The 21,157-nt window shown below is 37.2% G+C and overlaps 3 protein-coding genes across 5 annotated transcripts; 1 reads left to right on the top strand and 2 right to left on the bottom strand.

Annotated features, from left to right (window-relative positions):
- Positions 1-693: 693 nt before the first annotated feature.
- Positions 694-8,927, bottom strand: LOC119982575 (elongation factor G-2, mitochondrial-like). Of its 2 annotated transcripts, none has more exons than XM_038826039.1 (20): positions 8,423-8,927; positions 8,096-8,317; positions 7,852-7,973; positions 7,607-7,757; positions 6,997-7,068; positions 6,825-6,920; positions 6,649-6,737; positions 6,453-6,519; positions 5,496-5,534; positions 5,263-5,323; positions 4,717-4,826; positions 4,534-4,608; positions 4,379-4,447; positions 4,131-4,252; positions 3,283-3,408; positions 2,282-2,402; positions 2,084-2,184; positions 1,902-1,962; positions 1,250-1,303; positions 694-1,143 (listed from the first exon to the last, which is right to left on the bottom strand). In XM_038826039.1, exons 1-20 carry the CDS (start codon positions 8,831-8,833, stop codon positions 1,039-1,041), a joined length of 2,274 nt encoding a protein of 757 aa, XP_038681967.1. In that variant the 5' UTR covers positions 8,834-8,927; the 3' UTR covers positions 694-1,038. The 2 variants fall into 2 exon arrangements, with proteins under 2 accessions (XP_038681967.1, XP_038681968.1); XM_038826040.1 differs by having other exon boundaries at positions 8,096-8,222; positions 8,423-8,669.
- A 206-nt stretch (positions 8,928-9,133) lies between these two features.
- LOC119982576 (cell number regulator 6) lies at positions 9,134-13,575 on the bottom strand. Its single transcript, XM_038826041.1, has 5 exons — positions 13,418-13,575; positions 13,144-13,251; positions 12,231-12,345; positions 11,030-11,295; positions 9,134-9,771 (listed from the first exon to the last, which is right to left on the bottom strand). The coding sequence occupies exons 2-5, from the start codon at positions 13,249-13,251 to the stop codon at positions 9,523-9,525; spliced, it is 738 nt and encodes a 245-aa protein (XP_038681969.1). The 5' UTR covers positions 13,418-13,575; the 3' UTR covers positions 9,134-9,522.
- A 5,117-nt stretch (positions 13,576-18,692) lies between these two features.
- On the top strand, positions 18,693-20,774 carry LOC119982881. Of its 2 annotated transcripts, none has more exons than XM_038826470.1 (4): positions 18,693-19,140; positions 19,355-19,505; positions 20,213-20,306; positions 20,395-20,774. In XM_038826470.1, the coding sequence occupies exons 1-4, from the start codon at positions 18,851-18,853 to the stop codon at positions 20,655-20,657; spliced, it is 798 nt and encodes a 265-aa protein (XP_038682398.1). In that variant the 5' UTR covers positions 18,693-18,850; the 3' UTR covers positions 20,658-20,774. The 2 variants fall into 2 exon arrangements, with proteins under 2 accessions (XP_038682398.1, XP_038682400.1); XM_038826472.1 differs by having other exon boundaries at positions 18,696-19,140; positions 19,358-19,505.
- Positions 20,775-21,157: the final 383 nt, after the last annotated feature.

Genomic DNA, 21,157 nt, shown 5'->3' with positions numbered 1-21,157 from the left:
GTCTATAGAGAAGCCACTGTCAATGGCAGAATTGTTACACCCACACTGATGTATCCTCTGCTCATGAAAGATTCACAGGTCCTCAAATTAGAAAGATCTTTGAGACACAACTTGAAGTTTATTTTGCCTCTGTGTACACGGGATTTTTGGAGAGAGGAAGAAATTAATAACTTTTTAACCTACGTGGGATTTTTGGAGAGAGGAAGAAATTAATAACTTTTTAGCTTTTAAAATATCGTCCATTAGATCTAACAGATCAAATCCCATCGTTGATTCATTTTACAGCATGGTTTGCTGTAAAAATTTTACAACAAACCCCGGGAATCCCGATGTAGGACCTCGTGCGTCCAACCCTGGGCTGAGCAGGCTGAGTCACCCATCTTAGGCCCACTCAACGCCACACGCCCACAGGCTCACAAAACCACAAGGAAGACCCACACGCAGGCTCCGATACCAACTGATGCTGGAAAGACTGAAGCAGCTCAGCCCAAGCCCAGCAACAAGCAGACCTAACTAGCCACTAGAAAACCGGTTATCCAATGTTAGGTTTGCCCAACTTATATATTGTAACTCAGGACCAGTTATCACCGATGTGAGATATTTATCCGCATCAAAATGTGTCTAAAAGAACAAATTTCTATTATATGGTTCTCGGTTAAAAAAAAAAAAAGGACCCAAGCGAGTCGATAATTGTAGTCCAAGAAACAGTACATATCCACACACGCACACGCAGACATACGTATCAATGGGAGGGCTTGTGTAGCTTATACATAAAATGTTATATAACCTAAAGAATCAGCTCTTTATTTGTCATTTCAAAAACTTATCCATCACAAAATGGATCAACCATGTGAACTAAGTTACAAGACAAACAAATTGAGACTGAAAATTCTTTATAAGATGAATATATGACTCAGAGAATATGGAGACTAGAAGCTATCATGATTCATGGGACATGAAGCTGTTCTGCTGGCATCGAGTCCGGTTGACGGGCTTGGGCAGCATTTCAGGCCAATCATGAAAGGACCAAAATATGGTCTATTCAGCTCCCTTGCTTGCCTTGTAAGTGTTGACCAATTGCATCTGCACATCTTGAGAAACTGCCAAATGCTCTTTGTATTCCATTGTGAATTCACCTTTGCCCTGCACATGAGAAGGTTCAGCTGAGGCCCCAATACATACATCTGTACATAATATTTATTTAGTGAATTAAGTGAAACATTGTGTTTGTATAACAAATTACTATTACCTGTGTCATTGAGCGAAGAGCCGTAGAGTAGCCAAACATATTATTCAGAGGGACCTGGAAGAGAAGAAAATAATACCACATCATTTAAATTGAAAAAAAGGACTGCATGGCACCTAAAAATTGTCCAGATAATTCAATATGTCATGTGGAACCAACCAGACACTGAAACATTGGCCAAAAGCACAAACCATCGAGAAGAAAATAAAGCACAGAGGAAATGAACTGCGTTATAGAATGTTTGCAGTAGTCAGAAATCTATGGCAGTTGTATGCACTTTGCTGTTTTGGACTGAAGCTAGGAAAAGCAGAAAATTAAATAAAGATTAAAATACCAACGAACATTAGTTAGAAAAGGCCTACTCTTCCACGGGCATAAATGAGTCTGAAGACAATAAATTTAGGTTTGATAAAGAGAACCAAACCAAATACTATTCAAAATTTAGTGTGAAGAGATTCAAACAATCCAAAGAAAACTTGAGTACTTGACCATGCCTTCAGAAAGGCAAAAGATATAATTGTGACTCTCAAGATCATAAACCATGCAGAGTTGCAGACACAAAAGCAGATAAACTGTCGCATGGTCGAAGTAACCACAAGTCATTATCGTATGCAAGGCTCCCAGATTTTTTGAAAAGAAAGAAGGCCATGCTTACATGTGCAGTTATGATAGAGTCATCAGCATCTTGATCATTTCCAACAATCACACCTTTTCTCCTGTCATATTACAGATAAAACAGGTGATTTAATATTGAGGAAGGCAAGCAAAAGCTACTAGGATTCTGATAGAAAGGGGTCGATGACAAGATTCTGATACACGAGTAAATGAAATGCTCACTTGTTAATATCACCAGCAACAGTTCCCTGAAATTCTGTTGGCACTTTCAATTCTACCAACATAACAGGTTCCAATATCACAGGTTTGGCAGCAGTATAACACTGTTTCATAAAAAGGAAATTTATGATGTCTAGAAAGCTTGCAAGGTGGGTACTACCCATTCATAAAGAAAGAAAAAATAGAGCATATGAGAAGAACCTGTCTAAAAGCATATATTGAAGCTAGCTTAAATGCAAGCTCACTAGAATCCACAGCATGGGAAGCACCATCATTTAAGACGACACGAATATTTTCAACTGGATGCCCGATTAAAGAACCCCTGTATTGAGAAGTGCACCCAGATATTACAAAGCAAGTTCACATGGTACATGATAATCATAATAGCTCAAGAATCACAAAACAAAACCAAATAGTATTTACAGTACTTATAAAATTATGCCGTACAACATAATAACCATATCATCCATTGTATAAGTATCAAATAATCATTTCGCAACTGTGCATATACTAGAGTCTAGAGGATTAAAGTATATGCAATATGATAGAATTCACTGCTAAGCATAGCTTACTTGAGTTGATTCAAAGATGACTATAGTGCTTTCTAATATTCCATTTGTCGGATTGTTTCTAGAAAGTCTGGAATTTCGCTTCAAAAGTTGATTTCAATTATTCTATGTATCAGGCGTTTAATAAGTACAGCAAGAATCTGCCACAAAAGGTCAATTTAGTTTATCTCTGAAATATAACGTTAAATTCTCCATTATCGCCCTTATTTCACAGTTAACGAGGGAACATAATAGGCAGTGGGATAATTAGAAGTTGCGAAAATAATTTTCTTGACGTCTTTAAACTGAAACGTAGTTTTAAATGCATGATGATTGCCTTTCTCTGACAATAAATATATGTAGCACAGTACCAGTTCAAAGAAGGTTGGATTGCTCATTTTCACATGCTTCTGCTTATTTATAGTAATTTTTTATGTTGTTTTGCACTAAATAAAAGTAAATGCATGTAACATAAACAACAGACCCAACTGATTCTGCTACCATCTATAGATACACGACATGGTATACATAATATTAAAGAGGACAAAAATACAGCAAACCACATTCCATGCATGAAAACTGTATTCCAACATTTATTTCATTGCCTTTATAAATGACAAAAAGAACTAAGAGTCTTAAGAGTATAGAACTCACGAATTGGCAGCTTCTTTAAAACCCTTCTCGATTGCTGGGATAAAATTAGACGGTATAGCTTGCCCCACAAGCATGTTATCGAATTCAAACTTAGTGGTTGACCCTAGAGGAAGCGGTTCTATATACCTGCCAATATGAAAAATCAGAAAATAGCACAAGGGTTAATGAAAAGTTAAAGCTAAATCTACAAATTAAACCCAATAAGAACTAACAAACAACTCATTGACTGGTGAATCCACTGCAGGAAAAACAATTCTCTGTACTTTGAAGAAAGGCCAAACAGTTAGCAGGTCAATCGTGCTAATAGCCTACGTCAATGCACCTACCTGATTTACATCCCACATATAGAATTTTCAAATATAACTATGAGCATGTATGTTCATTATGCTAAGAAAAAAGTACTTACAATTAAAAAACTGTCTTCCAGGATAGTAGACCACATAAGACACACTAACAATTGCATACCTACTAGCGACAAAAGTCAAAGAAGAACTGGTCAAATCTTTTGCATCCAAAGTCCAAACCAAATCAAAAGGAGCTAAATTTTTTTTAAACAAAAAGGATTTCCAGCTAAAAATAGGTCTAACGAGAATAAACTTGCCTACATGATGGAAAAGCAAACGTACAACACAAGTTCCTTATACAATATACTCAAGGAAAATCTTCACCATCAAAAAATTAGTTGCAATCCACTGAGCACGTTCTTCGCATTTGATCCTGTCAAATGCTACGCGCTCTATAACCCTATAATGATCATATCCCTTTTTGTTACTTTTGACTTCCCTAGTTCCCTCCACTCTTTTAGCATCTCCTACTTGGAAAGCCAAAAAAAAATATGCCATACTTACCCAACTACTCGTCCAAATTGACCTTGCCCACCAGATTGTTTTTTATGCAAATAATCAAATTCAGCACGTTGAGTAACAGTCTCTCTGAAGTTCACTCTTGGCTTTCCAACAGTTGCATCAACCTGTGTTTGGAGAGAGAGAGGGGGGGGGGGGGATTGCAGCAGATTGCTTTTCCATTAAGGTGAATGTTCTCAATTTGCAAAATTTTGAAAACCTTGAATTCTATATCAAAGTAAAAGGTACAAAACCTTGTACTCTCTCCGAATACGTTCCACATATATGTCCAAATGCAGCTCTCCCATCCCAGAAATAATTGTCTGCCCACAAAAGCATCATTATAAAGTTAAAGTTGGGCACCCTAGAATAGTCAATGACAATGTGAGAATAATTCTATGGATCAAACCTGTCCACTTTCAGGATCCAAACCGACACGGAAAGTAGGATCTTCCCTCTGAAAACGGTTCAAAGCTTTCGAAAACTGTCAAGGAAATAGCGCACACACAAACAGAAATTGAGGGTGTTATCAATAGTAACAGCAGACGCCAAGGAAACAACAATATATTCGATTGCACAGGAATTCACTCACTTGTCCCCCTGAGTCTTTTGAGACTGGTTGAACAGCCAATGACATCACTGGCTCAGGTACATTCATTGAAGTCATGGTGTATCTAACTGCTCCATTTGTAAAAGTATCTCCTGATAACACAACAAAAATTAAATGTTAGTACACTTATCAAGAATTTATCTTCTTCTTTCTTTCATTTCTGAGAGATTCGACCCTCCAAGGTATGGTTGGGAAGACCACTGCAAAGCAAACCCAGGATACTAACAACCACCCCTAAACCAGCATCAGATAAATCCAAGTTGTGACGGATGGGAAGCAGGTTTCCTTTTAACCAATCATAATAAACAGTCACAAAACGTTAACTTTAGGCCCTTAGTACTAGAAGTGTGTGCATATGAACACATTCACAAGAGATTCTAAAAACTCCCATTGTGACATTTTCCTGTTTCTGAAAATTCAACTTGCCCAAATTTCTCACTTTTTTTATCAGTCTTCTAAAATAAATCAGGGAACAATAAAAGCAGAAAATTGTGCATGCACACAAATATACAATAAAAGAAGTTGCACCTGAAGCACAATCTACACCAAATACAGCAACTATTTGCCCAGCATGTCCCTCTTGAATATCCTGTGGTACAAAAAAACCCAAACACAAGAAAATGTTTAACAAAAAGAAATTTAACCCAACAAAAGTCAAATAACTCAAAAGATATCAAGCAAATGCTTCATCCACTTTGGATCAACTTCTAACAAATTCACTAGCCAAGCTTGTAAGACAAACCTCTAACCAAAAAACTTACTTCCATTTCATCAGAATGCATACGAACCAACCGGGGAACCTGCAAAGAATTGATAGTAAATACTTACCAGGTAAATAAGAAATGAAAGAAAATATCAGGATAGAAGTCCAGAAAGTTACTACAATGAAAATGAGACGTGCATCTTAATTTATTAATTGGACTTTAGCATGCACCACTTTCAGTAACAGGAATTCTCAACACATAACTCCAGATATCAAATATCTTCTACTGTGACTTGCCAATTTTACAACTGCCTTTCATAGTGGGCAGTGGGCCACAACAAATCCAAACTGCAGTTTAGTTCAGGATAATTGTAAGGTGGTGACACAAGAAATAATAACACAGGCTAAGAAACGAGACTATCCTATATTCCTATCTATGGTATTGATAGATCCAATAAGAGAGAAGGGAAAATTGTCTAAGATCGTTTGAGCATTTACAACTATAGAAATGTTCGCGGCTCAATGTAATAAATTTAGAAAAAATTCAAGAGATAGTTAAAAAGAGAGAACAGAGGCCAAAATGAACTGGATGAAACAAGAAAAGGAAAAGGATGACAGTATATTGGAGAACATAGTTTTAGATTGAAACGAGTAGCAAACTAGAATCTGCTTAGTGGGTTTCCTCTAATTTTTTTTTTCCTTACGGATTCATGTAGCAGACCCAAATATGATAGAAATAAGCCTTCACGACCATTCTAAAATTATGTTTTAAGGGAGCTATCAACAGCACATAGAGCTAATTTATCCATAAAAAATAATAGGGAACAAATCCATCTTTTGCATGTTATATCTCTTGGCATCAAATAATATTGGCAATCAAAAACAGGAGTAAGTTACCGTGATGAAGAGATGTAGGTGTAAACAGACTAAATTTTTACAGATTCCTGGCCAACAAAAGATAAACAAATATGAATGGAAAACCATTCAAATGAAACACTAATTCCAATGAACTCACCTTAATCTTCTTTCCAGTGTTTACGTTAACTATAAAATCACCCTTCCGAATGATACCCTCGTAGATCCTTCATTAACCCACATCTATAAAACATTAGTGCTGCTTTTCATCTATGCATGACCTATTTAAAGAGCTTAACAAATGGAAGTATGAGCATACGTATAGTCATAAAAAATCAACATAACTTAAGCCATACCTCAGATATGTCAACTGACCAAAGCGCCCTTCCTCTAACTTGAAAGCCAATGCGACGAGAGGTCCACTTGGAGTTCCAGACAATGTAACCTGCACAATAATAGAATATATAAATCCCTCTGAAAGATTATCATTCAAAAAAAGAATTTTAAAAAAAGCTCTTCATGAAACAAATACCTTCTCCTCATCCTTGTTTTGGTCAAGAGCGTGGTTACTAACTTCAATAGGACAAGGCAAATAACTAAGTACACCATCCAGAAGAGTCTGTACTCCCTGTAACAATGAATGGCATAAGATTAAAATGTCATTAATCTATCAGTCAAACACTCACAAGGTCATGAGAAAGTACCTTGTTCTTGAATGCACTGCCCATAAATACTGGTACAAATTTACGTGCTATAGTTGCCCTGCGAATTGCCTCCTACTCAAGAAAGAGAAATAAAATAGAAGCTTTAACACCATTGAGAACATGCAAGAATAAATTAAACTTGACTTTTTACTCAGAGTTCTTCTATATTGCCAATGTACAGTATGTTATTATTACAATCTATGGCAACACACTTCCACACAGGAAAAATCAAAGCAAATCTTCAGTTGATGGAGCACCGGCATCTCATAGAATATATTTATGTTAAGATCCCCTGCCGACTTGTCTCACAGTGAACAGAAGGGCAATAGAACATTCAACGCCTTGAACCAATTGGAGGAACATAATAGCCGTTTACCAACAAGGATTATCATTTCTTTTGCAATGAAAAGAAATAAAGATCATTATTTCTTTCCTTTTTTTTTATCAACATGTTAACTACCTGTAAAGGTATTCTCCCAATAGTCAAATAAGAAATTCACTTTTAGCAGGCCAAAATAATTTTCCATATTAACAGTTGAAGCAAAATGCATGGAAGTTTTAGCTTGACTAGTCTACCTCTCTGTACAGCCATTTTTCTTTTTCAACGTACCTCAAGGTCCTCAGTAGATATAGTCTCATCACTCAGAAAGAGCTCAGCAAGTTTGTCATCAACTTCAGAAACTGTTTCAATTAGTTCATGGCGCTTCTCTTGAACCAAGGCCTCCATATTGGCAGGTATATCTTCCTCCACAATCTTTTCACTGGAGAAAACAAAAACAGCTATAAGCAAATTTGTTAACAATGTTGGAGCATAGACCCAAAAGGAACTAAAGAAACTTCATAAAAGCTACAGACCCGTTGGAACCATGAAAGTAACAAGCTTTTAACCGCACGAGGTCAATAAGTCCTTGGAAATCATCTTCCAGCCCAATGGGAACTTGCACAGCTGCACTGTGATGCCGTAGTTTAGACCTTGCCTAAAAGAGAAAAAAATCCATCCTGAATCAGAAATTAGAAGCCCAATAACATCATTACAATAAAATTGAGTGCTTTATATACCAAATGAGAACTTGATTTAATAACAAGAAAAAAGTAATACCTGGCCCAACACCTTCCATGGATCGGCTCCCATCCTATCCAATTTGTTAATAAAGGCAAGCCTTGGAACTTCATATCTTCTCATTTGTCTATCTACGGTAATGGACTGACTCTGCACACCTCCCACACTACAAAGCACAAGAATGGCACCATCAAGTACTCGCAATGCCCTCTCCACTTCAATTGTAAAATCTACATGTCCCGGCGTATCAATTATATTTATCTACACCACCACCACCATTACAATCAAATATAAAGAATAATTCAAGTAAAGACACTCCCCAATCGTAAGGGTAAAAGAATTCGAGTGGCTTATTATTGCAGATACCTGATAGTCTTTCCATGTGCAGTAAGTCGCAGCGGATTGGATGGTGATGCCTTTCTCGCGCTCAAGGTCCATCGAATCCATCTTGGCACCAACCCCATCGCGGCCACGAACCTCGTGAATCTCGTGAATGCGACCGGTATAGAATAAGACCCGTTCGGTCAGCGTCGTCTTGCCGGAGTCTATATGGGCCGAAATCCCAATGTTGCGGAGCCGCTCCATCGACTCTTTCCACCATGGCTCCTTGTCCGCCTTTGCCCTCGCCGCACTTCCAGCAGAGAAGTGGCGTAGGATGTGGAAGTTTCCCCGTAGGAGATCGGCTGTTGGGGATGGCGACGGAGCTGACGTCGCTCTGAGAGAGGAGTAGACAGAAAATAATTGGGACGGCTTCGGAGACCTTGGAAACCGAGCCATGATGGGTTCAGGGTTTTGGGGGACAGTGTGTGAGTCTGTGACTGGTAAAACCCTAAACCCAACTAAATCCTCTGTTTCAGGTGTGAAGGGAAATTAAACAGAGCAGAGCAGAACCGGATCGGACCGTTGTAAATAAAATATCTTCTCAATTATATTATACTTTGCTTTCCTGTTTCTCTCTTCTTCCTCCTTTTCTTTTTATTTTTCCTAAACCAAATAACCTCAGAAAATATCTGAGAAAATCTTATGGAACAGTAACATGTTGTCTATCGCAAATTTCATTATCATAACAAGAAATCATGATCTTATGGTTCTCAGAGAAATTCATAATTAAAAATAAATTGTGAACGATATGATCACAGATTCACTAGACAATTGAAAACAATAGCAAAGCTGACTGAAGAAATTGCAGCAGATGTTATCTGGGAACATTCAATATCTGCACTATATGGAGCCCCAACACATTCATAAACTTACTAATGGCAGCTTGAAGCCTGTAAACTAACTCTCTGCAATAATTTATGAGTAAATTTAGCTATAGTTTCTTGTATCCACCAAAAGAAACTCTCTGAAACATGAAATATCCCCCGGCGAGCAAATTTAGCAGTCTGGTATCATTTGATTTTCATATTCCTGCAGATGTTACTTCACTTCTTTTTTGGAATTCTGTACACGGCAGATGACAAACTCTATATTGGCTGCAGCTGCAAATTGGTTTGTCCACCATTTTCAGTAAAAGGTGCAGAGGCAGAAGCCACTACAGTCAGTTCAGACTCCCGCTTCTCACCCGAGTTCATCTCCTGCACTGGTGGAGGGTTAACGATGGTCATGGATGGATTTGCATTATCAGATAAATGGCTCTTCATCTCACTGTGCTCCTGACACAGGGCACACCAATGCAGGCAGCAGTGCACAAGGCATGGGTCGCAAGGTGAATTCTGTAAGAGAAAAGGGAGCATAAACGAGTCACATGAAGTAAAAAGAAAAAACTTAATGCTATTTAGCATAAAATGATCCACCGACTTTTCAAGCTGCCCAGAAAAATGTCGCTGGATACTGGAAGTAGAGGTAAAGAAGGTGACAAATTGGAGCATTTGTTGCAAAATACAGAAGAACTTTCATTTAGTAATCAAATTGAACAAATCAGAGGGGCAATTCAATTGCAGTCATGTATCTTCTATAAACAATAATGAGTAACAAGAAAAAATAAACTTGACATAAATTAAACTGATATTCCCTGATGTTCATAAGCATAGTAGTTTACTATATTAAGATACTATTATTACATAATTTGTAACTTGTATGCAATGATGACTTCAGAGGTTGAGACTTTGCTAAGGTCTAAACATGTACCTGTGGCATTGAATCGTCAAAAGAGCTACCAATAGAATATTCAGTATTTCCGTTTACAAAGGAAACAGCGTTTGGTGACAGAGGTTAGTCCTGATACCTACTATCGAACCAATGTATAAAGTGGCAATGGAGCCAATGAACCAGGAGGTTTACACCATCTTACATTTTAATTTAATGTTTCACGACAAGACTACCAAATACTTCCTTCCTCAAGAACCATGACCATATCGGTCAGCAACTGGATGTACATTACTACAAGATTTGAGAGCAAGGATGAGAGAAAGTCTGCTGAAATATTTGGCACCAGTCAAGAACGAATAAAACAAGCATACTCCCTTGAAATGTAGCCAACTTATGAACACATGACAGCCACTGATTCCAAAATAAATAAATAAAATAGCTGCCATAGGCGAAACATTCACTTCACTTCGACCTCAGGAGAATCTTTACATCGAAACTTTCATGCATCCTACATTCAGCATAATTCTATATGACTATTGTCTCAAGCATCATGAACATAAATAAAGAGTCTAGTCGAGAAAAGAAAGCATTAAGGATTGCCGTATATACACAGGTCTCCTATTATCTGTTCTCCATCCAGTTAAAATTTGATTGCAAGGTGCATATTTTGTTTCCAGCGTTACAGAGAGTGTGAAATTTATTACAGAGTAACCATGTGTCTTTGTTCATAGAAGGATAGTAGATGTTCACAAATAACACATAATTCTATCAATATGCAAGTGATGTGAAGATTAAGAATGTACTAATGTTTTACCAAACAGTGGACTTGAAGATTTTGAGTGTCAACATTTATATGGGCATAAGAGGACATAATTAAATTACCTTGAGATGATATCTCGTCTGCAGAGATTGACGAAAGAGACCAGTGTAGATTCCACACATCCACCAAGCAAATAACAAGCTCTCACAAATGAGAAATGAAGTTTTAGGATCAATACCATGGAACATTGCTGTTGCTGCTGCAAGTACCATTCCACCTTCAACACACATGGCATGACATACACATGCGTTCTGCCAGGGAATGTCCTCCCTCAATGTTTCCACATTACGCCCAAACAACACACATGGGCAAAAGAGACCAGTCCAGCCTGAAAAACAAATAAACAAATACAGGATGAATTTCTACCAGGAAACAAGACAAAGGGTTCATATATACAATGGAAGAAGATTAGGGTCAGCATGTTCAGAGGATTTCTTTAACAGTTTAACGACACGTTCCCCAATCCAAGCAGAACAGGTGTTCAAATTCCACACCCTCTTAAGTCATGAATCTGTAGGATAAATAAACTTCTCAATACTTCATTAAGGAAGATCTACGGGGACTAGATTCAACAAGAATTCTACAATTCTCTTATGATGACTCCCTTCCCCCAACTCCACAACCAAGCTACAATAGAATTGTAAAACCAGAATCATCACCAGCATTAAAGCCTTTATATCCCAAAAAATATGGTGGTTAGCTGCAGGAATCTATAGGAAAAACTAGTGAGAATCCATCATATAAATTCTCCTTCCCCATTCATTTCGCTCAAAAAGCTACACCCTCAACTAGTTCTATAGACTCCAATACATGCTAAACCAAAACAAATGTGATTACGTGAATCACTATGTGTTCTACGATTTTATTTAATTTGTCAACGAATTTCATGGGTTTGTAATCAGAGATTCAGAATAAATTCAAAGGCAAAATTGAGGACATGCTGTGTAAGGAGAGAGAGAAAATGAACTATAGATATAAAAAAGATCGATGTTCAAGGCAAATATCACAAATACCATAGAAAAAAAAAATACTCGATGGGTCATTATAAAGAACATCCATAAAACATTCCTATTACAAGTCAGTATATGCTTTCGGAAAAATATGTCAATGCTATCATTCTAAATCTCCCGGCAAATATCATCATACTGTTCTATCGGCACCCAATATGGAAAATTCCAAGAAAGACATGAGCTTTGAAAATAACACCAAATCATAAAGTCTGTGATATATCAGCATTTAATAGCTATGTAAATGGACGCTTACAACTGTCAGTATCTTTAGCACAACCAAAAATTCCAGAAGTCCAATCTTCATCAGCTGGCGGCTCATAACTCTCAGGTAGAGGTTGCTGGCATTCAGGGCATCTATGAACAATTAGCTGCATCCAACCATATATGTACTCAGCCACAAAGAATAGTGATAAGAAAAAGGGAATTGTCAACCACATACAGTCCAAGCAAGAAGATTATGCACTCTGTGGGCTAATGCTAATCTTACAGTCATAAAGTAAAATTAAGCACGTGTATGTACTAGCATCACCGAATGAAAAATTATATATAGTTTTAATTGCCTCAGTAACAAGAACTGGATTAAAAGTTCTACGATTAACTATGATTTGCTTAGCCCTTTGACTTTCACATGTCTCTCCCGGCCAACTTTACAGTTGTTAATTGCACCGGTAAGCCATACTATGTTGGATAAATGTATTTGTATTGTGATAGAAATATGAAAAGGTAAAACATAAGAACATATTGAGGTAAACCACTAATGGTTCAAATTCTGAGGAAATGTCAATACTAGTACACAAATAGACAAAAGTTCAGTCCCATGTTCTGCATGATGGAAAAACTTCTTTGTAATAAGTCCAAAACAAAAATTTATACCCTGTAAGGAAAAAAAATCTGTGTTGTAGTCTAGTAGATCCATAACAACTTGTAACAACTACAAAAGCCTGAACCACAGAAACTCCAGATGGACCAGCATTTAAACGAAAATGCAGACCACTTGGATCAGATTTAGGTACTATATTTCATTGGCAAAAAACCAATAACAATATCAAAAATTACCCATAAACATCAGCTCACATTTGCGTTGAAATAAACCCTTTCATATCAAAATACAAAGCGTCTTCATATTCAGAGAATTTAATCATATGAATGTGTGAAGGGCACGAGACCTGAGGGACTTGAATGGGTTGATTGAGTTCTCCGGGATTGATATCTTCCGCCGGCGCCTGATCTTTGGTCAACCTCACGTACCTCGATTGCACATTCCCCTCCGCCATCTGATCAAAATTTGCAAAAACAAGGAAACCACATCACCAACTCATACGCAAACATATATATATACACAGAAATAGAGGTAATTGCGCAAGTGTAAATGATATGAAACAGAAACCAAACCGTGAATCTGAAAAAGTGGACGAGCTTAGAAGAAAATTAAGGAAAAACCTGCTCCGAATCTGAAGATTTGTATGGAAAAATTCCTTTTAGATTTTCTCTCCGAAACGCATCCCCTCCTTCCCCAGTTATTGCTGTTGCATTTCGTTTGACGCTGAACCGCCATTTCCTTAAATAGGAACGTCTTCAAAACGATGGGCCATGCCAGCCAAATAAAAGAGTTGATGGACGGAAATGCCCTCCCGCAATCTCATTATGTAGGGAAAAATTATAAGATGACCCTCAAACTTTCACAAATAAATAGATTGAGCCTTTAAACTTTATTTTTAGATTATTTGAGCCCATCAATTTACAACTTTGGTGCCCGTTAGCCTCTTATGACAAATTTAGGTAAAAAAAAGCTTTTTTCGCAACTTTTTTGTGACATGGCTATCATGCTTAGAAAATAAAATTCACATGTAAATTATTTGGTCCAAATAATTTTAGAGCCCATTGAAGCCCATTTAAAGCTCTTGAAAAATCAAAACCATATATAGATGAACCATAAAAAACAAAACAAGAAGGAGATGAAGAACGGCTTGACCTAGATTTGGGGGTTTCGTTTCACATTTGGTTTGGATGTGAGGGTGGCCAGGCAAGATCCAACTATTCAATGTCATTTCCATACTCGAACTTGTATTTGTTCGACAAGAACGCTTCCTGGGTTTCCTCAAAGAGGATACAACAATAGGACCCAAGCTGAGCTGTTGGGTCATATTCACAGCATGAGTTTTTATACTATCATTGTTTGACTTTGAGCTTTTTGTAGTCTTCAAATAACCCAAAAAAAATCAACGGCTCAATCGATCCGTTTGTGAAAGTTTGAGGACACTTTCATTAATAGCAAAAATGATAAAAAAAAATCCTAACAATTGGTATCCATATCCCAGTTATCCGATCTTTGGGATGTAGATTATTCAAAGTGAATTTGTGATCTTCACATGTCTCACATAATATATTTGAAATCTCGTACGAGTGTTGAATAGCAGTAGAATTTTATCATAAAGTGAACTAGTATTCCTTCTCTTATCTTAGCTTATGTTGTAAGTTATTTCTTTATTTTTTAATGGGGTAAGTATGAAATTGACCCTTATACGTTGCCTTTTGGATAAAAAAATCTTTAATTTTTGTTTAGATTAATAAAGCGTTTGCACTTACAAAAAGAGTACAAGATAGCCATTCTGTTAAATTTCTGTTAAAAGGCCTAAAAAATGCTAATTTGACATTTAAGTACAATTTTTTATTTTTCATTTCCTACTTGACGTATATATGGATGTAACAAATCAACAAGTGACACGTGGCTAATTAATAAACAAAAAATCATGTCAAATTTAAAAATCTTAAATTGAAAATTGAAAATCCAAATATTCTCTCTCACTCTCTCTCTTATTCGCCATTCATCTTCTCCGGCAACATCTTTGATTGCATATTTACTCAGTTCCCCAGAGAAATCATCCAACATCCAACAAAGGAGAAGGCATGGGTATGGTGGTTTCCAGATATGGGGTCACAGTGCTTTTTAGCTGGTGGAGCGGCAGCATGAGATTGAGGCCGTGGATGGGAGAAATTGATCTTTGCCTTGTCTCCCCCGATGCGAATCGCTGCTTCATCCTAGGCTCGACGAAATTAACAAAACTTTCTATGAAAACCATATATGAATTTGAACAAAAAATAAAGACCCAGATACAAAAGCTGTTACTTTATTGGATTTGATTGGTTTTGGGTAACATGAAAGCTTTTAAACTGGGTTGATAGGTCTTTGCCGACATTGGAATCGTCAACCCGCTCGCCGGAGATGGAGCTTCATTCCTGTGAAAGTGTCATTATTTGATTGGTTAAATCTACATCCACGCGACATCAAGAAACGAAAAAATAAAAAATATTACATTTAACTGCCAAATCAGCATTTTTAACTAAAGATTAACAAAATGACACACTTGTATCATTCTTCAAAGTTCGAAGGTTTTATTGATCCAAAAAAAATAAAAAATGATATGTATTTATAATTTGATGTTTTTAATTGTCTATAATCTAAATGGTATATTAATTTTAAATAGTGCCCATATTTTTTTTCCACACTATCAGCTATGAGCACATTATAGACATATAAATTATGGATATATAGTGTTTTCAAAAAAATATTAATAACAAAGGTGGTTGATACGGAGATGAATGAAAGATTTATGTAGAATGGCTACTAGAGAGGATGTGTGGGATGCTGTACGTAGTATAAGCAGTCAAAAAGCTCCAGGGCCGGATGGTTTTTCTGCTGGATTTTATCATAGCCATTGGGATACAGTGGGTGAATGTGTGGTAGAAGCTGTGCTTGAATTTTTTGCTTCTGGAGTTATGGAGTCTGATGTCAACCTTACTCATATTGCTTTGATTCCCAAAACAAAAGAAACACTCAAGGTAACTGAATTTCGCCCCATCAGTTTATGTAATGTATCTTACAAAATTATCTCAAAAATCTTGGCTAACAGATTGGGACTTATATTACATAAATGTGTACGAGGTAATCAGTCTGCTTTTATCAGAGATAGGCTAATTACAGATAACGTCATTGCGGCCTATGAGGCGTTGCATTCCATGAGTTTATTAGCCCAGAGTAGAACAAGCTATATGGCGGTGAAACTCGATATGAGTAAAGCTTATGACAGGGTGGAATGGCATTTTGTACAGGAGATTATGGTTCGTTTAGGCTTTTCTGATAAATGGCAGAAGTGGATTATGCAATGTATCAGTTCGGTGACATACAGAGTCCTTGTCAATGGTTCTACTACGAACTTGATCATCCCAACAAGAGGTATTAGGCAAGGTGATCCACTCTCTCCTCTTCTTTTTGTCTTATGCACGGAACCCTTGAGTAGTAATTTAAATGTTGCGCATGCTGCTCATTCTTTTCGTGGATTCCCATTTGGTAGAGGCAGGCTACGTGTTTCTCACTTGTTTTTTGCCGATGATAGCCTTATTTTTTGTCGTGTTAAAGATGAGGATTGGGAGTGTATTTTCAGTATTTTAACTGAGTATGGAAGAGTCTCCGGTCAAATGATCAACTACAGCAAGACCAGTATTTTTTTCAGCCGATTTGCTTCTCCTGTACAGAAAGCACGGATGATTTCTATGATTGGAGCTGTGGAGGCAAAAAATTATGAAAGATATTTGGGGTTGCCGGCAATCGTTGGAAGATCACGAAAGTCGGCATTTCTTTATATCTTAGATAAAATGAGGAAGAAGGTCATGGGTTGGTCACATAGAAACTTATCCAAGGCGGGTAAAGAAGTTTTTATTAAATCTGTGTTACAAGCTATACCCACGTATGCAATGCAATTATTTCAATTTCCTAAGAGTCTTTGTACTGAGGTGGATCAAATCCTGCGTAAGGTGTGGTGGGGTGATAATTCTAAGAGTACTTATAAAGCTTGGCTTTCTTGGTCTAAACTCTGTGAATCAAAGAAAAGTGGAGGGATGGGTTTTAGAAATATTGAGGCGTTCAATGAAACATTACTTGCGAAACAGTGTTGGAGAATCATTATAAATCCAAGCTCATTATCCAACCGTGTATTGAAAGCCAAATATTTTCTGAACACTGATTTCCTTAAGGTGGAGAAGAAGAGAAATGCTTCTTACTTGTGGACAAGCTTCTTGAATGTACGATATCTGATAGAAGATGGATTGAGGTGGGGGATAGGGAATGGAGCAACAGTACATATATGAGGGAATAATTGGTTGCCGAAACCAATTATATATAATGTTAATATAGAAGAGTTGGGCATTCCCAGGACAGCTATGGTGGATACACTTATAGATTGGTCAATTGGATGGTGGAATGTTAGACTAATAGAGGAATTGTTTGAGGTGGAAACAGCAAGTATGATATTGAAACAACCTATTGGGTCTCCTTATGTTAGTGATTCAGTATATTGGAATGGGACATCCAATGGTTCATACACAGTTAGAAGTGGATATTACCGTGCGATTGAAATAAGAGAAATACCATCTGCTTCTTGTTCGGAGCCAATAGCTAATCCTTGTACTACGGTTTGGACTCACATATGGTCTTTGAATGTCCCTCCTTCCACGAGGGTTTTTCTTTGGAGTGCAGTCCATGAAATATTGCCTACTAATTCTTTGTTACATCATAGGCATATTCTTGATAAGCCGGTTTGTCCATTGTGGAAGCAGAATAATGAAACAACACTCCATGCACTTTGGGAATGCCCTTCGGCAAGAAATGTATTTTGTGTTAGTCTCCGAAAATTACAAAAGCTGAATTCGTACTTCAATGGGTCCTTTGGGCAGTTTTGGAATAATATAAGGTGTGTTCTTTCTACTCAAGAAGTATCTACTTTGGCAATTACAATGCGGATGATCTGGTTAAGGAGAAATAAGTTTGTACATGAAGGGAATTTTATGCATCCTACACAGGTAGCCTTGAATGGCATTCATACAGCTGATGATTTTATAAAGCTAAACAAAGCTTGGAAGTCCCTCAACCTGGTGGAATTTCGGAGAATAATCCGGATACTAGAGTTCTGGCGAGGTCCTCCTAGGAATGTCGTTAAATCTAATTGGGATGTTGCTATACATACTCAAACTAATCGAACAGGTATGGGTATTGTATTTAGAGATGAATATGGCGACGTTTTGGCCAGTTGTGCATTGGTGAGATCTACTATACTAGACCCGACCTTGGCTGAAGCTTTGGCTTGTTTACAAGCAGTGAAATTATCTTCTGAGTTGGGCTTTACGGAGTTGATATTTGAAGGTGATTCTGCTGTCATTGTTAATGCAATTAATGGGAGTGTTCCAACCCGTGCTGTATGGAGTAAAGTGATAGAGGAAATCAAGAGATTACTAGGTTATTTCATGAGTTGGAAGGTTGTCTTTGTGCGACGTACAACAAATTTGGCTGCTCATTCCATGGCCAAACATGCGCTCCTCGTCCAAGACATGCAGGTCTGGATTGAGGAAGTTCCTAGCTCGGTTGTGAGTATTGTTCGTGCAGAGAAGCTAGCTTGGGAAAGAGATATGCAAGGCTTAGGAGGAGAATCAGTATAAGTTGTCTTATAAGCTGATTTATGTCTTGTTATTATATGTTTTGTCCAACTTTCTTGTTTTGATTGTATTCCATCATTATGGTGGCCCGAGTGTCTTTGATGACCTCTATTTATTTTACTCATGTGATAAGTTCTGAAATATATATTGGGTCTTTTGACATTTTAAAAAAAAATAAAAATATTAATAACCCTTTTCATCAAACTACATGAACTTATTCCTTTTTGAAATAAGCTTCTGCTTCTGCTGTAAGTTGTGTGACCACTTTTTTGTTTTATAAGCAAACTCTTTAAAAACCCTAGAAATGCTGAAGTACAGATTCAAGGGGATTTGTGTTTGGTTCAATTTCTTGTTCTTTCGTCTTGCCTTAGTTAATCCTACAGAGCCATGTATATTGACCTTCTTTTGATTGGATTCAAAGCCCTCTCTTCCTCCTCTTTTACCCGTCCCGCTCCGCCTTCTTCTTCTTCTTCTTCTTCTAATCTTAACTTTCCAGTACTAGCCACCAATAATACTGGAGTTGGACCCAGTAGTAACTCTTTTGCTGCTTCTCCTTGCTCCTCCTCCCATGATGGAAGAGAAGATAAAAGGGGTAGTGGGTCGTCTACATATAGTTTTGTTTTTGGTTCTGTTCCTTCCCAATTTGAGGTTGAAAGTGCCATGGCTGCTCTCCAAAGGTGAGTAATCAAATTCTTATCTGTCTGATTACTAATGTTATAATTGAATGTAGATATGATTTAGGTGTATATATATGTACTGTTTCTGCATCAATTTAAATTAAAGCCTTAAACTTTGCATCCTAGATTGGATTTCTCATCCCATGAGAGACTGGCTTGTCAAATTTATTTCCATTTAACCTTCTTTTGGGCACAAATTCTTAAGCCATGTTAACAGTTTGATGCAGTTGATTTCCTCATCTGGGCCTGCATTTAGTCTGTTCCAGCAACTGTTCAACGGCCGTGATGTAAGGGCATTGATTTCTCATGGATATGGAAGGCTTATTGATGCTTTTCATTTGCTGCAAACGGACCCATCTGTTAAGGTATCTTCATGCGTTTTAGATACTTACAGGTGCTGATGGGAACTTTCAATTTTAATTAAAACTTTGTCAGTGAGTTTAAATTGGCCAAGAAAATGTTTTTGCAGCTTTGATCTCTTTGCCCTTGCCCTAGTTTCTGTTTGCTGTTTCAATGTCTGATGAAACCACTTTGAATGCTGGAATATCCTTTCTGGTGGGATTATTGCCAAAATAATTAATATATCAAGTAAATTAATCCCGAAGAAAATAACATGGACACCATAATTTCTGGCTCGAGCTTAACCTTAAAAGATTTGCGAATGGAGAGGAAACTGGTTTTGCTTATGGGCCAGCCACAATAATCTTGTACTTTGTCGATGTCTGGACATTTTCATCCTAAGTATTATAAAAGACTTACTAAGTTCGTTCTTCAATTGATCAATCTTTTATGGTATCTTACCAACAATCAAATATGTCGTCAACATATATAGTGAGAGGATAATAAAAGTACGATTAGAGAAACACAGTGGTCAGAGGTTGTTCTATTGTATTCATGATCTATCATAAATGAATCAAACCTCTTGTACTATACTACTGGCTGATTTACCTTCTTCACTTTTCAATTTGAACACTCATTTGTTATGGAGTGTTCTCCCTTCACTTAAAAAGTTTCAACAAATCTTGCATTACATTTCTCAAGCATGCCTTCAAGAGATCTAACCTTCCTGTAGAGACTGGTGGTTTCATTAGCATATGATAAAGCTGTCTGGAGTGCTATCATGGACAATGAGGTTGTTCGCAAGCTACGAGCCTCGTACCGTTCAGGTTTGCCATCAGGATTTCTTCTGTTCATATTTGCAATTGCATTCTGCTATCTTTGATGATTATTCCACATAATATGTCTTTGATGTAGATGGAATAGAGAAGCCTCAGAAATCCAACGAAGAACCAGACTGCGCAATGCAGTTCCTGTTGTGGATAATGGAAACTATAAAAGCAAAAATCGCGGACCTGATTGAGAAATTCCATGCGCTCACCGGTGACGTACTTCATGCAATTGACAAGGAACCCAATCCTGAAATCAGAGAAACGTTATTGGAAAAGGTTAGGTCATCTTTACTTGTGACTATTGTGATCATGTTGATCATAGTTTTCGACCGCATTCAGAGAGCTTGACCATCAGTAGCTCACACATCATGAAGACTGTAAATCAATTTCTCTACCTGTTTTAAAGCCTCCTATGGCACCATTATATATATAATAAACAAAGAAAGAAAAACTGGTTTTTTTTTTTTTTTTTTTTCATTTTGTCTGTGTTTTCTGATTAAATATAAGATGGGGCATTAACTGAGTTTGATAATCTTCTTTGACATTCATGGATGAAGGATCTAGCTTCCCACTTTGCCAATTATATCCTGTCCAATACCAAACATCAACAAAGTATTTTATTTACACCACTGCTCAAGTGCAGACTCCCGTAACTTTACCCTGAGTTACAAACTCTGCTTCTTGAGCAACTCTGAAAAGTGAAGTAACGAGTGGAGCTAACTTGTTCAAAAAAGAGCCGAGTCCATAACTCGGGGTAATGTAACTTTTGGTCATTAAAAGAGTTGACAAGGTCCAACTCGGTCACCGAATATTCAAATGTTTCAACTTGAGAACTCAAAGTTAAAATT

The sequence above is a fragment of the Tripterygium wilfordii genome, chromosome 17, assembly GCF_013401445.1.
Source record: "Tripterygium wilfordii isolate XIE 37 chromosome 17, ASM1340144v1, whole genome shotgun sequence".
NCBI classification, from domain to species: Eukaryota; Viridiplantae; Streptophyta; class Magnoliopsida; order Celastrales; family Celastraceae; genus Tripterygium; species Tripterygium wilfordii.
Note: the sequence above shows the minus strand (reverse complement) of the source record. Positions and strands in the feature narration are given on the sequence as shown.

Coding starts and splice junctions, on each gene's coding strand:
- LOC119982881 (XM_038826470.1), top strand. CDS start 18,851: ATGTATATTGACCTTCTTTTGATTGGATTCAAAGCCCTCTCTTCCTCC. Junction 19,506..20,212: donor AAACGGACCCATCTGTTAAG/GTATCTTCATGC, acceptor ACCTTCCTGTAG/AGACTGGTGGTTTCATTAGC. Junction 20,307..20,394: donor ACGAGCCTCGTACCGTTCAG/GTTTGCCATCAG, acceptor TCTTTGATGTAG/ATGGAATAGAGAAGCCTCAG.
- LOC119982576 (XM_038826041.1), bottom strand. CDS start 13,251: ATGGCGGAGGGGAATGTGCAATCGAGGTACGTGAGGTTGACCAAAGAT. Junction 11,296..12,230: donor TGCTAAAGATACTGACAGTT/GTAAGCGTCCAT, acceptor TTTGTTTTTCAG/GCTGGACTGGTCTCTTTTGC. Junction 9,772..11,029: donor AGACGAGATATCATCTCAAG/GTAATTTAATTA, acceptor TTTCTCTTACAG/AATTCACCTTGCGACCCATG.
- LOC119982575 (XM_038826039.1), bottom strand. CDS start 8,833: ATGGCTCGGTTTCCAAGGTCTCCGAAGCCGTCCCAATTATTTTCTGTC. Junction 7,974..8,095: donor CATGGAAGGTGTTGGGCCAG/GTATTACTTTTT, acceptor TTTCTCTTTTAG/GCAAGGTCTAAACTACGGCA. Junction 6,921..6,996: donor GCAGTGCATTCAAGAACAAG/GTACTTTCTCAT, acceptor TCATTGTTACAG/GGAGTACAGACTCTTCTGGA.